General features: G+C 38.9%; 1 protein-coding gene across 1 annotated transcript in view; it reads left to right on the top strand.

Annotated features, from left to right (window-relative positions):
• The first annotated feature begins 2,082 nt into the window (after positions 1 to 2,082).
• The window catches only part of LOC113266304 (zinc finger protein 420), a 36,131-nt gene continuing 20,330 nt past the window's right edge, over positions 2,083 to 17,883 (top strand). The window contains 5 exon segments of the mRNA XM_044389535.2: positions 2,083 to 2,261; positions 4,313 to 4,371; positions 10,130 to 10,256; positions 11,865 to 11,954; positions 13,784 to 15,034. Coding sequence (XP_044245470.2) covers positions 2,255 to 2,261; positions 4,313 to 4,371; positions 10,130 to 10,256; positions 11,865 to 11,954; positions 13,784 to 15,034 — 1,534 coding nt within the window. The 5' untranslated portion in view covers positions 2,083 to 2,254.

Genomic DNA, 17,883 nt, shown 5'->3' with positions numbered 1-17,883 from the left:
GAGACTTCCTAACAGAGGGAACCACCTGAACATAGATGTAGAGGTGGGATTAGTCTGCTGTCACGTATGGGAGAAGTGGTATATATCTACTGTTCTTCTACTGAGACTTCCCTTCTTCACCTTGTTTTCCTGACAAACTCCTGCTCCCCTTCCACGACTCAGGTTTTAAAATCATGTCCTTAGCCTTTCTGAGAGCCCCTTCCCACACCCCCACCACTACCGCCCCGGTCCCAAACTGAGCTAGTTACTTCCTACTGTGCCCCACAGCACCAGTCATGCCTCTGTCGGGTCACTGATCACACTACCTTGCATTACCAACCATGACAATAATGAGTGTGTGTGAGTGAAGGAAGGAATGAGTTTTACCTTATGATGGAAGACTCAGTAGACATGAATATGTATTAAACACAAAAAGGGAAACTAAGCTGATTCTGACAGTCTTGCTCTGAGTAGCTGTCAGACCCTAGGGGAGAAAAGACACAAACACTGCAAATCCCAGGGCCAGGCAGCGATGACTGTGATAGAGGAAGGCATCTGCAGCTGTGCCCATAAAAAGGCACAGATGCCAGAAGGCTCTAGAAAAAAACTTAGAACAGGATATTTGAGCCCAGCTTTGAAGCACAAATAGAATTTTTCCTGACATAAGGTTGGGGAGGACATCCCAGAAGCATGACGTCCACTGTATCTGACTTAAAGAGCTGAGTGAACCCAGAGAATTAATTCATAGTGTTGTTCAGCATCAGTTAGGGCTGGATATTTTGTAGTAATGTTCAAAGATAAACTAAGACATATTAAAATTTTAAAGTTTATTTGAGCAGTACTAACTGACTCGAATTGGCAGCACCAAACCACAAGAGGTTAGAAGTGCTCCACTGACAAGAGTTAGAGGCAAGACTTTTATAGGTAAGACCCAGCAGCAAGGCGACGAAATTATTTGATGGCCTATAGTTAAGCAGTTGTCTCATTTGGGAAAGCCTCTTTTGTGATTGGTTTTGATTTCTTAACCTTGGGGCATTTACAGGCTTAGGTTTGGGTTTGCTTACTAGGGTTGCTAAGGCATTAGAACCACCTCAGTCTAACAGCCTCCTTTTTAATTTAACAGTAATAAGGCTATTATATGGTATTTATTATTTAAAAAAAAAAAACGACAACTGCATGGGTTCTGAAGTGCTTTTCATTGACTCTGATCCTGAAATTTTCTTCTTTATGTCAGCAAACACTGAAATACCCAAACGAGTATTTTAAGATCTTCTTCTATTTTACAAATGAGAGACCTGAGGGAAAGCGGCTGGCCCAAAGCCACAGAGCAAGTTGAAGACCAGGTTGAGAAGAAGACCTAGGGGTTCTGAATCATCCTACAGAGTTTATCCTCAACTATTTCCCCTCTGCTGCTATCTGATGTGTCTTTAGCAGGGGCAGAGTCTCCCCATCCCAATCTGGGAAAGCGTTCCCAGAAGAGGACATTTTAATTTCATTTTCCAGGACGGCGGGCTGGAGGTCATCAGATGAAAGCATTCTGACTTTCCCTTCCCCAGTGCTATCTCTCAGGGAGTATCCTGCTCCATCCTGACTTTTCCACCTCAGTTAAAACCTAAATTAAATAACCCACCTCAGTACGCATACTATTATCTTTACTATACCTAACATTGGGAAAGTGAGTTAATGTGTTGTGGATCTACCGACTTGGTCTGCGACTGACGCTCCTCATTTGCTCAATACAAGGAGCGGCTTCTCCTATTTCCCCACCCTACTTCCCCACCTTCATTTGCACCTTGAGCTGCGTTTCCATTTTCTACGCATCTTAGCTGGAGGGGTTCCCTGACTCCATCCTCGGATACCTGGGAATCTTTCCTACTTTATGTTTTTGCTCCCGCATTGTCCCAGTACATCTTTTCAGTAGCTCCCGTATCCCAGTTCTAACTTCCCTTTCTCTTAGCATTCTCTGCTGTACGGCGCCAGCATCTACTCGAAATATGGCGCCTCCCACTCCGTCACACTTTTCGCTCACTAGGCGCGGCCATATTAATCCTCCGGCTCAGGCCGACTAAACACCCGGTAAGTCTCGCGATAGAAGCAGGTCGAGGGCCGCTCCTGCTTCCGCCGTTAACACCGGAGAGTCCGCAGTCCTGGCGGCGGGAGGGGCCGGCCTTAACGCTCAGCTGAGGGCCCTGCAGGCGAGGCTGGGAGTTGAGGGGTCCTGTTCTCAGAAAAAGAAGTTTCAGTGCCTGGCTGCGGTGTTGGGAGTAAGGGCATCATGTTTGGTCAGTGGCTGAGCATCTGTAGCGGTCCGTAATTTTCGGTTTTAATTGTGGTTATTAATTAAACAGGCCCGCTCAAAATAGTGACTGCCGCCAGGTGGAGGTCGGTATTTAGTGGTGCTGCTGGTAGTGGATTCTGAGGAGATTTCAGCGACCGACTGGGAATTTGTGGGACGAGTAATTGGGCGTTTCTGTGTGATTCTGAGTCTCTCAGAGTCACGGATTGGGGTCACATAGAAATCAATGGTTGGGTCTTGAAGGCAGATATCCATCTTTAGGGTTATTCGGATCGGTGTGTGGGGGGTGTAATGGGCTACTGTTAGGAGCCTGTGTGGTAGCTTGGGGAGCAGATGGCTCGTTACCAGTGACTGGGGCTCCAGCCCTTAATAATAAGTTTGCATTCAGGCTGCACTCCACACATAAGGATATGAGGGTCAGGGGAGAGTTCCCATCCTTCCCCCGGAGGTTTTGTTCCCATCCTCGGATCTATGTGGTGAATGGACTTCAGGCAGTTTATATTCTCTACTACTGTCTTGTAGTTAGCTAAGTACTTCAAGCCGAAGTCTCTCAAAAACCCTTTCTCAAAGCTTTGCCTTTTCCCTTTGCCAGTCTTTCAATCCTTGTGCTTTCTCTGGATAATTTCAACCACATTCATTCAATCAGCTTCCACCTTTAAAGCCATGACTTGCCAGTCTATAGCACCAGCCCAAACATTTCTAACAAGCTCCAGATTCACAGTAGCCAACTGTGTCCTACACGTCTCTCTGAGGTTTACTCACAGAACCTCAATCTTAACATGATGGAAATAGACTATATCATCTTCCTTCTCCATACTTCACCTGCTCGTCCTACCATGTTCATCATCATGAATAGCATCACTCTCCTAGATGGCCATAGTACAAATCCTGGAGACATCTAGTTTTCTCCCCATCCTTCTCACCACGTTGGATCAATCTTCTGATCCTGGTGATTTTGCCTCCCTGACATCTCTCCAGTTTGTCCTCCCCATTCTCACTGCCATGGTCTTAGTTCAGGCTTCATCATCCCTTGCTGTAAACCTGTATCAGGAAAACCCTGTATCAGAATGTTGGACGCAATGGGAAAGTCAGAGGAAGGAACGGCTGAGTCCATCCAGGTGACATTTGAAAAGGCTTTCTAGAGGAGGTGACATATGAACTGAGCCTATACATTTGAAGTGGTCCTGTAAGTCTGTGGATGAGAGTGACTGTTACAGCTTATTGAACTTACTGAGCTAGTGAATTGTGCCCTTTAGAACTTCCTTCATATGAGTTTGGGTTAAGAGGTCAGTAGGACACTAGCTGCTAAAAATAACAATCTTTTTTTAATTTAAAAAGTAACAGTTTATTCTAGAAAAACTGGAAACTGAAAATGCTAAGTAGAACTCCATAGAAATCAATTGTAATTCTACCACCCAAGGGTAGCCATAACATTTTGATGTATGTCCTTTCAGACACTTTTTTTCTATCAAATATATTTCTTTTCAGTATATTTATTATTTTATAACCCATTTTCTTGCTTTGTAATACAACAAGACCATTTCTCCAAGTCTGTAAGTACTTTTCTAAGATAATTTAATGACTATCTAGTATTCTATACTTCAATAACTGTTTTAACCAATCCCTATTGTTGAACATCTAGGTGGTTTCTACTTTTTAAGTGATCAAGCAGCATTGTGATGAATAGCCTTGCAGATATATCTTTATGTACATCCGTGCCTTTTTTTAAAGGATAAATATCTAATTATAGATTTATGGGATCAAAGGAGGAGAAACTTCTTAAATATATAATGGGATACACATCCGCAAAGGTAAAACATGCCATGGCCTGACCCTTTCAGAACTGTAGTAGGTTGATGTTATCACGGCATAATCTTTTGTGGTCCCTCATAGGAACCTTTGAAAGGGGCAGTCTCTGAAGGGTAGTCTTTTACGTAGTTGGTTATAGGAATTTCTAGGCTCATGATTCTGGGAATCACAGGGCAGGCCCAGATTCTCAAGGTGGTTTTCTTTTTATCCCCTCCCTGCTCATCCCAGCTCTGCCTTTACAGATATCTGCGCCTTCTGAAGAGCAACAGAAAATGACCAAGTCTCAGGTGAGTTATTTATACCTCATATTGTTTCCAATGTATTTGAGGCAGTTTAAAAGAATTAATTCAGGGCCGCCTGGGTGGCTCAGTCGTTAAGCGTCTGCCTTCGGCTCAGGGCGTGATCCCGGCGTTATGGGATCGAGCCCCACATCAGGCTCCACTGCTGGAAGCCTGCTTCTTCCTCTCCCACTCCCCCTGCTTGTGTTCCCTCTCTTGCTGGCTGTCTCTATCTCTGTTGAATAAATAAATAAAATCTTTAAAAAAAAAAATAAAAGAATTCAATTAAATGAAAAAAATGTAAACAGAGATCTGGGAAAATAAAATAGAAGATCTAGACCAAGGAAATATGAAATACAGTCATAGAAGTTATAAGCTCTTTCATAGTTCACTAAAGTTGAGCAGATCATCTACAATGACAGGATTTACAGTACATATTAAATATGATATTTTCTTGAGGGAAATAAAGAATTTTTGGCATTTAGGTTTGAAATTATTCTCTTGATGCATACATATTATGTAGCAGGCAATGTCTTTAACATTTACCAATAAGTAGGGGACTTCTCCATAGCTGTTTCTTAAACCACTTCTCAAAATAACTACAGGGCAGAATAACAAGGCAGAATTCAATTTCTAGGCAGTAAAATCATGGGGCCCAAGTACATAGCTGTCAAAAAATCTGCCTTGATTCGTAAATAAAAGTTTGTGAAATTTGTCCAAGGAATTAATATTATTAAAGGTCATGATAGTATCAGTTGTAATTTACAGTTTTTAACAAATAATGAAATATTTTCCCTTGAAAATGCAATAGGTTGAGAGCCTCAAAGTGTATATCAAGTGAGTATGCTTCATTGATAGTGGAAATCAAGTGAATTTCTGTTGATTTATCACTCAGCTAAACACTGCTAGCAAGCATCTTAATGGTTGTGATTGTCATATGTTTTTACTTGAAGGTATATGTCTAATTTTTATCTATCATGTTCCGTTGGTTATACCCACTATATAGCACACAGTTTCAGTATAGTAGTCTTCAAAGTGGGGAGCATCCATTCCTTAGGAGATATGCAAGGTGATCCCCTGGGGTATGGGGAGAAAAGATGAGAACTACCTACATCTCTCTCTCACTTGCTCTTTTTTTAAAAAAAAAATTTAGAGAGAGATGAGTGGGAGAGTACGAGTGGGGGTGAGGGGCAGAGGGAGAGGGAGAAAAAGAATCTCAAGCCGACTCCCTCCTGAGCGCAGGGCCTGACATGCAGGGCTCAATCCCATGACCCTGAGATCATGACCTCAGCTGAAATCAAAAGTTGGATGCTCAACCAACTGAGCCACCCAGGCGCCCCTACCTACATCTCTTTTTAATGACCATAATATCTCAGTATTGAGAGAATTTATGTTTTTTTTAAAGGTATATATTATTGATTGTGTGTGTGTGTGTGTGCGCGCACGCACATGCGCACATTCAGCTGAAGAATGTCTTATCAAGAGTCACCTCATTAGAACAAAAGACATTCCTGTCATCCAGGAAAGTAAGGATTTTAGGAGTTCTGTGTCAGGAACCAGAGTCAAGATTCAAATATTAGAACAAAAGATGCTCATCATACCTTTATTGCTTAGGAAATTCCAAGCGTTTTAGGAATTCTGATTAGGAGCCAGCGATGAAGACCAAAATATATGTTTCTTATTGTATCACAATATCTAGTCTCTGATTTTAAAAGTTTGGGGAATACCGGGTTACATACCTATAATTCTGCACCCAGTTCCAATGTGTGGGGTTTCTTCCCCATACCACAGGGCAATCTCTGACACCAGCTGGCTGTCCAACAATTCAGCTCAAATGTGACACTACCCACCTGGAGATAGTGTCAGATCCTATAGGTCAAGGGCTCAGTCCCACAAGACTGCCCTTCACTTCAGATGTCAATCACAAGTCCAGGTATTACCTATGCTTCTGACTGACTAGCTGTAAATAAGAGGTTCCCACAACACTCTCCTTTGGTTCTATTAATTTGCTAGAGTGGCTCCTAGGACTCAGGAAACCAATTTACCCACTCGATTGCCAGTTGATTAAAAGGATATTAAAGGATACAAATCAACAGCCAGATGAAGAGATACATGACACAAGGTCCTGAATAAAGAAGCATGGAGTTCAAGGCTTGGCACCTGACACCTGGCATGTGGAAGCCTGCTGGTTCACCAACCTGGAAGCTCTCTGAACTGTCTCGGGTCTTCTGGAAGCTTCATGATGTGGGCATGGTCGATTAAATCATTGGCCATTGGTGATGGATTGAACCTCCAGTCCCACCTCCCTCTCCCAAAATCAGGAGTGGGGCTGAAAGTTCCACTGGTCTACTCTTGGTTGGTTCCCCTGGTGACCAGCCACCCCCTCCTTAAGTGCTTTCCGAAAGCCACCTTATTAACATAACAAAAGACACCTTTATCACTTCCATCACAGGAAATTCCTAGGGTTTTAGGAGCTCTATGCTAGGAACTACAAAGACCAAATACATATTTCTTATTATAAATCACATTATCAGTACTGTTGGTATGTAATGGAACTAACGTGAGTTTACTCCTTGGTGAGTCACAAATAGGAACTATACCAGGGTGAGTTATCTCACAAAGGAAACTTAAACCAAAGTTAATTTGGGCAACAGAATTTTTATGGTGAAATATAACATAAAATTTTCCACTTCAACCATTTTTAAGTGTGTGATTCAGTGGTATTAATTATGCTCACAATTTGTGAATCCATCACCACTCTCTGTTTCCAAAACTTTTTCCTCATCCCAAACAGAAGCTCTGTACCAATTGAACAATAACTCCCATTTCTCCCTTACCCCCACAGCCCTTGGTAACCTCAAAACTACTTTCTGACTCTATGAATTTGCTTATTCTAGATATCTCATAGAAGTGGAATCATATGAAATTTGTCCTTTTGTGTCTAACTTATTTCACTAAGCGTGTTTTTGAGGTTTATCTATGCTGTCGCATGTATCAGAACTTCATTCCTTTTTATGGCAGAGTAATAACTCCATTATATAAACACATTTTGTTTATCCATTCCTCTACTGATGGACACTTAGGTTGTTTCTACCTTTTGGCTTTATTGTAAATAAAGCTACTATGAATATTGGCCTACAAGTATGTCTTTGAGTACCTGTTTTCAAATCTTAGGTACAGACCTATGTCAACCAGAATTCCTGGAATGCAAAGATTTAGTCAGAGGCAAAGGAAAGCTTTATTGCCATACAGTGTGTACACTGGGGAGACGGCAGCCTTCAGCTACAACCAAAAGTGTGCTTTGAAGGGGAAGGTTTATGTTTGGGGTTAAATAGGTAAAAACTGCAAGTCTGTGCCCTTATCCAGGTTGGTTAGACTCCAGTCCTAAGCTGTAACTTCAGGAGTAGAATTACAAACAGGATACCACTTGGTGTTCCTGGTGGCAGCTTCAGGATGATAGGATGTGTTACAAGGAATTTTATGGATTTTGTTGACTTTTGTACGGGTTTGTCACCTCATGCTATGCTAGCTGGTTTTGTTTCTCATGGTTGTCTGGGTTGGTTAAAATTGTAGTTTCTCTCCCTTGAGATAAGGGTGACAGCTGGTGCTGTCCATTTATTGGGGTCTTTTGGTCTCACTCAGTAGTGCAGTTGCTGGATTATATGGTAATTCTACATTTAACTTTTGGAGGAACTGCCCAAGTGTTTTCTATAGCAGCTGCGCCATTTTACATTCCCATCAGCAACGTATGAGGGTTCCAATATCTCCATGTCCTCGCTAACACTTGTATTTTCCATTTTGTTGATTAGAACCATCCTTTTAGGTGTGAAGTTGAATCTCATTGTGGTTTTGACTTGTGTTTCCCTAGCGACTACTAAGGTTGAGCGTCTTTACATGTGCTTATTGTCCATTTGCGTATCTTCTTTGGAGAAATGTTTATTAAAGTCCTTTGCCCATTTTTAAATTGAATCGTTTGACCTTTTACTGTTGGACAAGTAGCGTCCTTGATTCTACCTCTCCCCTCCACCCAAACCTGCTCGTTCTTATTTTCTGGACTTGAGTAGGATGCCAGTTGCTTAGCCTGAAAGCCAAGCACTCTAAGTTGATTCCTCGCCTTCCCTCATCTTCTCACTGTCTTCCAGATATATCTTAGTTGGATTTGATTAACATCAAATTTAAAAACTAAATTCTCTTATTGAGGCAGAACCTAATCATGGTTTGAAAAATAAGTAAAAACAAAGTGGTACTTTATTACTAACCGATCATAAATTATTCTATTCTTCTTATTTCTAAGTAGATATTTAAAAAATAAATCGACCAGATTAAATATTGCTTATGTTTTATTGTATTTATTTTAATTTGAACTTTAAAAACAATGGTTTTGTTGTATTTAATTTTTATAAGCTCTATAATGGAAAATGCCAACCTACTCAAAAATTTAGAGAACAGTTTAATAAACCCCTGTGCTTCTTCATATATTTTCAACAGTCATCAGTGTTTTTCCAATCTTGTTTCCCTCCCTCTTCTTTTATTTGTTCTCTAGAGTTTTTTTGTTTGTGTGCTTTTGTTTTTAAGTAGGCTCCATGCCCAGTGTGGAGTCCAGTGTGGGGCTCGAACTCACAACCCTGAGATCAAGTCCTGAGATGAGATCTAGAGTCAGATGCTTAACTGACTGAGCCACCCGGGTGCCCCTGTTCTCTAGAGTATTTTAAAGCAAACCCAATGTGTGACATTTATCAGTATATGCTTGTTTTATAGATTTCTGTTATCTTCATTTCAGGAACTGATACTGGTTTTTCCCTTTAGTGGTTTCCTTTTAAATTCATTTATTTAAGTAAAACACTTTGAAACTATTAAGTCAAAAATAGTGTGAGTGCCATGCAGATATGTAAAAATTGTGAAAACAGTAAATGAATAAATGATGTCTGAGCATTATCCCAAAGGTACAAATAGTTCTCTGAATTTTCCATATTCTTTTTCATGTCCCCATGTCTTTTTTCTTTACTCCTTTCTCCATGTAGAATGATATTTCTCCCACCTCCATATCTTACTGGAGTTTACACTATTCTTTTTTTTTTTAAAGATTTTATTTATTTATTCGACAGAGAGAGAGACAGCCAGCAAGAGAGGGAACACAAGCAGGGGGAGTGGGAGAGGAAGAAGCAGGCTCATAGCGGAGGAGCCTGATGTGGGGCTCGATCCCATAACGCCGGGATCACGCCCTGAGCCGAAGGCAGACGCTTAACTGCTGTGCCACCCAGACGCCCTACACTATTCATTTTTAACATTACAAAAAATGTTATTTTATCTTTACTTTTAAAAAAATATTTTTACACCTTTCATTGTTCATTTTGTGTAACTTTACATCTTCTACAAAAACCCAATCCAACCTCCCAAAATAGAATCACTTCTTCTTTCTTATGTCTATTATAACCCACTTAATACTTAATAACATTTATCTATTTACTTGTCTGTCTCCATCTACTAGTCTGTAAACTTCCTGTGTTTTCTTCATATTTGTATTCTGACCATCAAATAATGCTGGTTGTGTTGTGGCCTAATATGTGCTTATTGCTGGAAAGAAAGAATGAATTGTTCTCAAGAGCAGAGTTTTTCTAATAGGAGTTCTGCTTCTCCTACTTAGTAAAACTGGCCTCATAGTAAACGTCTTCTTTAATTTATTATGATGAACTCTGCATGATTAAGCATCTTTTACACACTACCTAGTGTTTTTCACTTTAGAGTGAACAGTAATGTCCTGTTACAGGGATTTGTGTCATTCAAGGATGTGACTGTGGACTTCACTTGGGAAGAGTGGCAGCAGCTAGACTCTGCTCAAAGAAACCTGTACAGAGATGTGATGCTGGAGAATTATAGCAACCTTGTTTCAGTGGGTAAGAACACCTTCTGTCAGAGGGTACTGGATATTAGTTACCTGCTGCTGCGTAACATTTCCTTCTAAATTTAGTGGCTTAAAACAAACATTTTTTACTAACAATCTCTGTAGGTCAGGAGTTTGGAAGGGCTTACCTGGGTGGTTCTGGCTTGTGGTCTCCCATGTGGTTATAATCAGATGTTAGCAGTGGCTGCAGTCATCTGAAGGCTCGACTGAGATTGTAGGATCCGTTTCTAAGATAACTCACTCATATGGCTGTTGACAGGAGCCTTCAGCTACTTGTCGTCCATTGGCAAGAGATCTCAGTTCCTTACCATGGGGGCCTGTTCTCATGACATGACAAACGTCCCCAGATAGAGTGATCCAAGAGAGCCAGGAGGAAGTCACAGTGCCTTTTGTGACTAAGTCTCTGGAATCACATACCATCACCTCTACCTTATTGTGTTTATTAGAAATAGTTACCAAGTCCAGCCCATGCTTAAGGGAAGGAGAGGACTTCTTGAAGGGAGGAGTGCCAAGGAATTTAGGAACATATGTTAAATCCACCATTGTACCCAATTGACTGCCTTTCCTTTCTTATTTACTAAAAGCTGCTGGGTCTCTGCATGTTTAATGAGCTTCCTTTCAAGCTACAAAGGTCAAAAGAATATTGATTTTGAGTACCAAATACTCCAGTGGACTTGGATGAAAAGAAAATGGGTGCTGCATCCTGCTCATTCTTTGAGGGTTAAAGATAATGGTCTGTGCCCAAGTTCTTAGTTTTTATAGATTAATTGAAATAGAACATATATAATAAAGTGCTCAAATCTTAAATATACAGATTGATGCATCTTTTTCCTATGTTATTTAACCACCACCCAGATCAAGGTATAAAACATTTCAAGCACCCTAGCAGGCTCCCTTTGACCCCTTGCCATTTATCTCCTCAGAGATAACTTGTGGTTTCTATCACCATAGATTAGTTTTGTCTGTTCTTGAACTTCTTGTAAGTGTAGTCACTGTAATTGTCTGGCATCTTTCATTTAACATAGTCTGTGAAATTCATCCATGTTGTTGCACATGACAATATTTGTTTCTCCATACTGTTGCATCATATTCCATTTAATGAGTATAGGGTAATTCATCAACTTATCCATTCTACTGTTGATAGTTATTTGACTTGTTTCAGATTTGGGTCATTGAATAAAGCTGTTATGGACATTCCTTTTTTTTTTCTTCTTTTTTTAAATCTTGTTCTTTGTTTTTGTCTTTTGTTACTTTTTTTTTTTTTTACTCTTTTTTTATGTTCATTTTTGTTGTTGTTATGGACATTCTAATGTGCATCTTTTAGTGGAAATAAGCATTTTATTTCTATTGGGTATACATAGGAATGGAATTTTTGGGTCATGGGGCACATGTATATTTAGCTTTAGTAGATAGTACCAGACAGTTTTCCACAGAGGTTATACCAATTTATTTCCTACTAGCAATGTATGAGAGTTCCATCAACATCTGGTAATGTTAGTCTTTTTAATTTTAGCTATTCTGGTGCATATGTGGTGGGCTTGAGTTCTAGGATGGTTGGACGTCCACTAATGCCAAGTCCTGTATCATTTCCCATAAATAGGGTGTCAGTCTCTGAAGTCAGATGTAATCTTATTGAAACAAGGAGAACCATGGATGAAAGAGGAAGAAATCTCAAGTTGGGCCTATTCAGGTAAATGAGAACCTGACATATGGGAGACAGGGATGTAAGATTAGTACTGATTAATGAGACATTTGTCTTTGGAATATTTATTAGGAAATCATTCTTTAAGGCCATAGATGTCTAGAAATGGCTGAAGACAGTTGGTGTGGGATCGTCAAATACCTAAATAACACTGCTACATGTCTAACACCCATGCAATCCATTTTCTTTGCTTAACTTTTAGAAAGAGAGGTAACACCCTTATCTGTACTTTGGATCTTATTTATACCCATGTCATGTAGGACATTTCTTAATTAGTTAACCTCCCTTTGGCTAACATCTTCAGCATATTCTGAAGCATCTTCCCATATTCTTCCAAAATGGGCTTATACTCCTCCCTTTATGCATTCACCCAGTCTTAGATATGCCTTCTATCAAAGTAATTTACTGAATGATATTCATATCCTTTCTAATTACCTTGTTTTTCTCACCTTCCTTTCAGTGTGATATGTCTTGGAGTTATAATCTTTTGCTTTGTGTTTTTAAATTTTTTAGATACTCCAGTAATATAAATATTCCTTCTTTGCCTGTCTTTGCCTTCTTCTTTTTCTCATTTCTCTGTGACCAATTTTACTGGATTTTCTTTTTATGTCATTTTCATTATCTTGGCTGTTTTCTTGCCTTTTTCAGCGCTGCTTATTAAATTCTCCTTACCCACTGCCCACACATTGTAATTTAATCTTTCATTTTCCCCCTGAGCTTAACCAATTCTTTTTCATCACCCCATTTTTTGTTTTTTTGTTTTCTTTTTTTTTTTTTTTTTAAATAAGTTCTGATTCATGGTGGTTTTCCATGTCCTGAAATGCTTGTTTGAGTATATTTAATTCTGTTTGGAGTTCAGACAAAATTTTCTTTTGCTTTATGGCTAGTTGTTGTTGTTGTTGTTTTTGGTTTTAGTTTTGGTTTTGTCAAATTTCCTCTGTTGATATCGGCAAAAATTCATTTCCTGATTTTCTGTAGTAGTTCTCTATGGGCTATGTTTTTCTTTTGTTCATTTTTATTACATTACAGTGTTTTCAAAAGATTTTTAAAAATTATGGAATCCTTCTCTGTTAATATAGCAGGGCCTTTCCCTCCTTCCTTTCTTTTGGGATTGAAGAGGAGTTTTGGCTTTTCTGATTTTGTGGTTCTCTTTGTCTTCCAGGACCCTGAATTTCCCTTTTTCTTCTTTCCCCATTACCACCACCCAATTATGAGCAGGTATTTCTTCCTTCCTTTTTTGCCTTTCTTTCTTCCTCTGAAACTGCCTGTTCTTCTAACTCACAATTTCCCCCTTTTAAATAGAGCCTGTCCCATCCCATGCTTTTTGTGTCATCTGCTTCTTTAAGATGCATGTACTTGGAAATCCCTACCCTGTAGTTGTGCTTCTGCCTGGTTACTTATCAAATATTTATGAATATTTTTATATGTAGTGTGGATTTAATCTTTCTGCTGGTCACTTGAACTCACCTTCAGTCTCCTTTGCTAGCATCCTCCTCTTTCTTTCCTGAAATGATTTTTTGATCTGCTTCTGCTCTTCACAGAGCCTTGTGCTGGATTGACACTGGTGCCACGTGGGACTTTGACACTGAGTTCATCAACTCTTCTTTTTCCATTGCTCCCTTGCTCACTCCTTTTTATTTTATGTCTGTTTCTTCTTCTGTCTTTGAGTTTTAAGGTCATATTCTTACATTTCAAAGCTGACTGCACTCATTAGCAGATTTCTATCTATTTCTATTAAAATGAAGAGCTTTATTTGCTTTTGTATTCTTCAGAGCTCAAGAGGGAAGTAACACCATTTACCCTTGGGCTTTTTTCAGACTTTGGTATTAGACCCAAGATGAAAGAATTAAGACCATGGAAGAGCATTTCTGAACAAGTGATACTCCATAACATGATTGTATACTCACCTGTTGAAGACTGGAGATTTGAAGATGAGATAAATCACCAGAAAAACCAAGACAAGTTTTTGAATCAAGTTGCATTCATTAACAGTAAGCCACTGGCTAAGGAGATAGATCATGGATGTAACAATGTACTGGGGAAAGGAATTCGTCTGAACAGAGCATCTAATGAACACATCAGAGCTTTCATGCAGAAGTCATACCTCTTTGTACAACCGAAAATTCTAACCAGTGAGAAATCATATAAATGTATTCAGTGTGGGAAAACCTTCAGTGGAAAGTCAGGACTCATTGTACATCAGAGAATTCATACGGGGGAGAAACCATACAAATGTAATGAATGTGAAAAAGCCTTTATTCAGAAGTCACAACTCACTGTACATCAGAGAATTCATACAGGAGAGAAACCCTATGAATGTAATGAATGTGGGAAAGCATTCATCCAGAAGTCAAACCTCATTATTCATCAGAGGATTCACACAGGGGAAAAACCCTATGAATGTAATGAATGTGGGAAAGCTTTCATCAAGAAGTCAACACTTAGTGTTCATCAAAGAGCTCATACTGGGGAGAAACCATATGAATGCAGTGACTGTGGGAAAGCCTTCATCTGGCGGTCACAGCTCATTGTACATCAGAGAATTCATACTGGGGAGAAACCCCATGTTTGTAATGAGTGTGGTAAAGCCTTCAACAGGAAGTCAGATCTAAGTGTACATCACAGAATTCACACTGGGGAGAAACCCTTTGAGTGTAATGAATGTAAAAAAGCCTTCATTCAAAAGTCAGATCTCATTGTACATCAGAGAACTCACACTGGGGACAAAAGGTATCAATGTAGTGATTGTGGCAAAGCCTTTATCCGGAGCTCACAGTTCATTGAACATCAGAGAATTCATACTGGGGAGAAACCCTATGAATGCAGTGAATGCAGAAAAGCTTTTATCCAGAAATCACAGCTCATTGTGCATCAAAGAATCCATACTGGGATGAAGCCGTATGAATGCACTGAGTGTGGAAGAGCCTTTAGTAAGAAGTCACACCTCACTGTACATCATAGAATACACACTGGAGAAAAACCCTATGAATGTAGTAGTTGTAGAAAAGCTTTCAGTAAGAAATCTACTCTCATTGTCCATCAGAAAATGCATATGGAACATAAACCCTTTTAATGGAATAAGAGAACTTTAATTCAATGATCAAAATTTCATCACACATCATAGAATTCATAAAGTCTAAAAACTCTATGAATGTACTAAATAAGGGAAGGCTTCAACAATAGCTCCCAAACTATTAAGCACCAGAAAACTCATAGCGAGAAGCAACTTTGAAAAATCATGTTTCCAAAAAATTACATTGGACATCTTGGTTCAGATCTAATAGTAAAAGTTTTTTTTTGAAGTATGTAGAAAAATCTCAACCACATATGATTAGCTTGATCACTTGTAGTACAAATTTTTTAAATGGGTGAGTACAGTTGACCCTTGAACAGCATGGATTAGGGTCCTCCTATGCAGTTGAAAATTCATGTATAATGTTTGACTCTCCAAAAACTTAACTACTAATAGTCTATTATGGACTGGAAGCCTTACTCGTAATGTAAACAGTCAATCAACACATAGTTTTATGTTATATGTATTGCATACTGTATTCTTACAATTAAATAAGTTAGAGAAAAGATGTTATTAAGAAAGTCATAAGGAAGAGAAAATACATTTACAGTACTGTACTGTATTTATTAAAAAAAAAATCCATGGACCTGCACAGTTGAAACCTGTGTTGTTCAAGAGGCAACTGCAAATTGATTAATCAGGACAACAAAGCGATGACTATATATGATCATTCTACAAGTGATGTAGGAATGGCATTCATAATCCAAATTATCTGTCATTTGGAAATGAATATGGATTTTCACACCTGCCTTACTTTCGACACTAAATGACACCATTTCCCCCACATATTAAAAAACATAAAAGGATAAATTGTAACTAAATTACAAAAGCTCTTCCCCCACTCTTTCTTGAGGTTCTCTTTCTAGAATTAAGAGAAGATGGAGCCAATGCCTTTATAGAGACATCAAAAGTTGGTAATAGAGGGGCACCTGGGTGACTCAGTCGGTTAAATGACTCTTGATTTCAGCTCAGGTCATGACCTCAGAGTCATGGGATCGAGCCTCACATTGGGCTGTGTGCTCAGCAGGGAGTCTGCTTGAGATTCTCTCCGTCTCCCTCTGCCCCTTCCCCCACGCACTCTTTCAAATCTTAAAAAAAGGTTAGTGGTAGACTTAAAAATATTGCTTGGTATAAAGCATACAGAGTAAACAGAGACATCAAACAACATGCAAAGCAGGCAATGATGCCCTTCAGTGTTGTCATCTTGGAAACTATATGATAATGCCACTTGTACAGCCAATAATTTGTGGAAATCCTGTCTACTAGAAGTTCTTTCAGATCCAGCTTGCCTGTCAGGCCGCATATGAAACTACATAATATTTTCAGAGAGCCTTCCATCATTAGAATTCATTGTTTTTCTCACTTTTATCCTTATCATCCCATTCTGTGCATGACTTCAGCAAGAAGAAAGTTCATGCCCTTTCTATAGTCATTTCAAGTCTCAGGTCCTTAGGACATTCATATCTCTATTTTCAATGTTTTCTTTCTATTTAATGGTTTCCTATACATAGTATCACCATAAACATAAGATAAATAGGAAATTCTTACAGTGTTGGGATTTTTAAAAATATTTTATTTATTTATTTATTTATTTATTTATTTAGAGAGAAGGAGAGAGCATGAGTCAGAGGAGGAGTGGGGGGAGGGGCAGGGGGAGAGGGACAGGCAGACTCTGCACTGAGTGTGGAGCCTGACATGGGGCTCGATCCCATGATCCTGAGATCATGACCTGAGCCAATTGTTCAACTGACTGAGCCACCCAGGCACCCCCAGTTGTTTTTTTTTCTTAACTTGCCTCCTAATATGTTGTCATCTAAGCCTATTTACTTATATTTTCTTAAAAAGGATACTTCATACTACCTTCTTTCTACTTCAGTAGTATTACTAATAGATCTTTTGTGGGCACTATGAATTAGTACTAGTCTCCTTAAACAACTAGAATTTAAGACATTACACAAGTTACCATGACTCATACCTAGGGACTCTGAAACTTTACACTACGTAAACAGATATTTCAGAGTTTTCAGGCAGAGTTAAAAGTCGAAACACGTGGAACTACCCTAGTAATGCTGAAAATATTGTTTTAAATGGTTTGGAAATTAAATAATTACAATGTTAACATGCTTGCTATTGAGATGTTAATGTTTACTTGAAGTTTTATATGCTGATGGTGATTCAAATGCTTAGGTATTATGTTTATTTCAACTTCAAGTTATCACAGTTACACACTTCCCAGTTGAATCTACCCTATTTTAGACATTTTTAGAGCATAACAGAACAAAATGGCATTATGTAAGTGTGAGTGTGGGTAGGATGAGAGGGATGCACACCACAGAATTTTTTCTGAAAAGGTGGAGAAAATTGAATTTCCATTTGTTATCCTAGGTAGAGATGAGTCACAAGAGAAATTAGAAAATGTTTAGATAATACTGAATGAAAATACAATACATCAGAATCAAGGAGATAGATCATGAATGGAACAATGTACTGGCAACAGGAATTCATCTGAACAGAACATCTAATGAACGCATCAGAGCCTTCATGCAGAAATCACACCTCTTTGAACAACCGAAAATTCTAACCAGTGAGAAATATAAATGTATTCAGTGTGGGAAAGCCTTCAGTGGAAAGTCAGGACTCATTGTGTGTCTGGGTATTGAGGATGTCACTAGATCAGAGCTTAGAATGAAATTTATAATTTTAAATATTAGAAAAGAAGTGTATAAAATCAATTATTTAAGCTTCCATCTTATGAGAATAGAAAGATATGAGCAAATGATACCCCAGATAAGTAGGAAGATATAAATAATAAATGGAAGAAAACCAATCAATGAACTAGAACAG

This window comes from Ursus arctos, unplaced genomic scaffold (assembly GCF_023065955.2).
Source record: "Ursus arctos isolate Adak ecotype North America unplaced genomic scaffold, UrsArc2.0 scaffold_18, whole genome shotgun sequence".
Classification (NCBI taxonomy): Eukaryota; Metazoa; Chordata; class Mammalia; order Carnivora; family Ursidae; genus Ursus; species Ursus arctos.
This window is presented reverse-complemented; position numbering and strand designations above follow the sequence as displayed.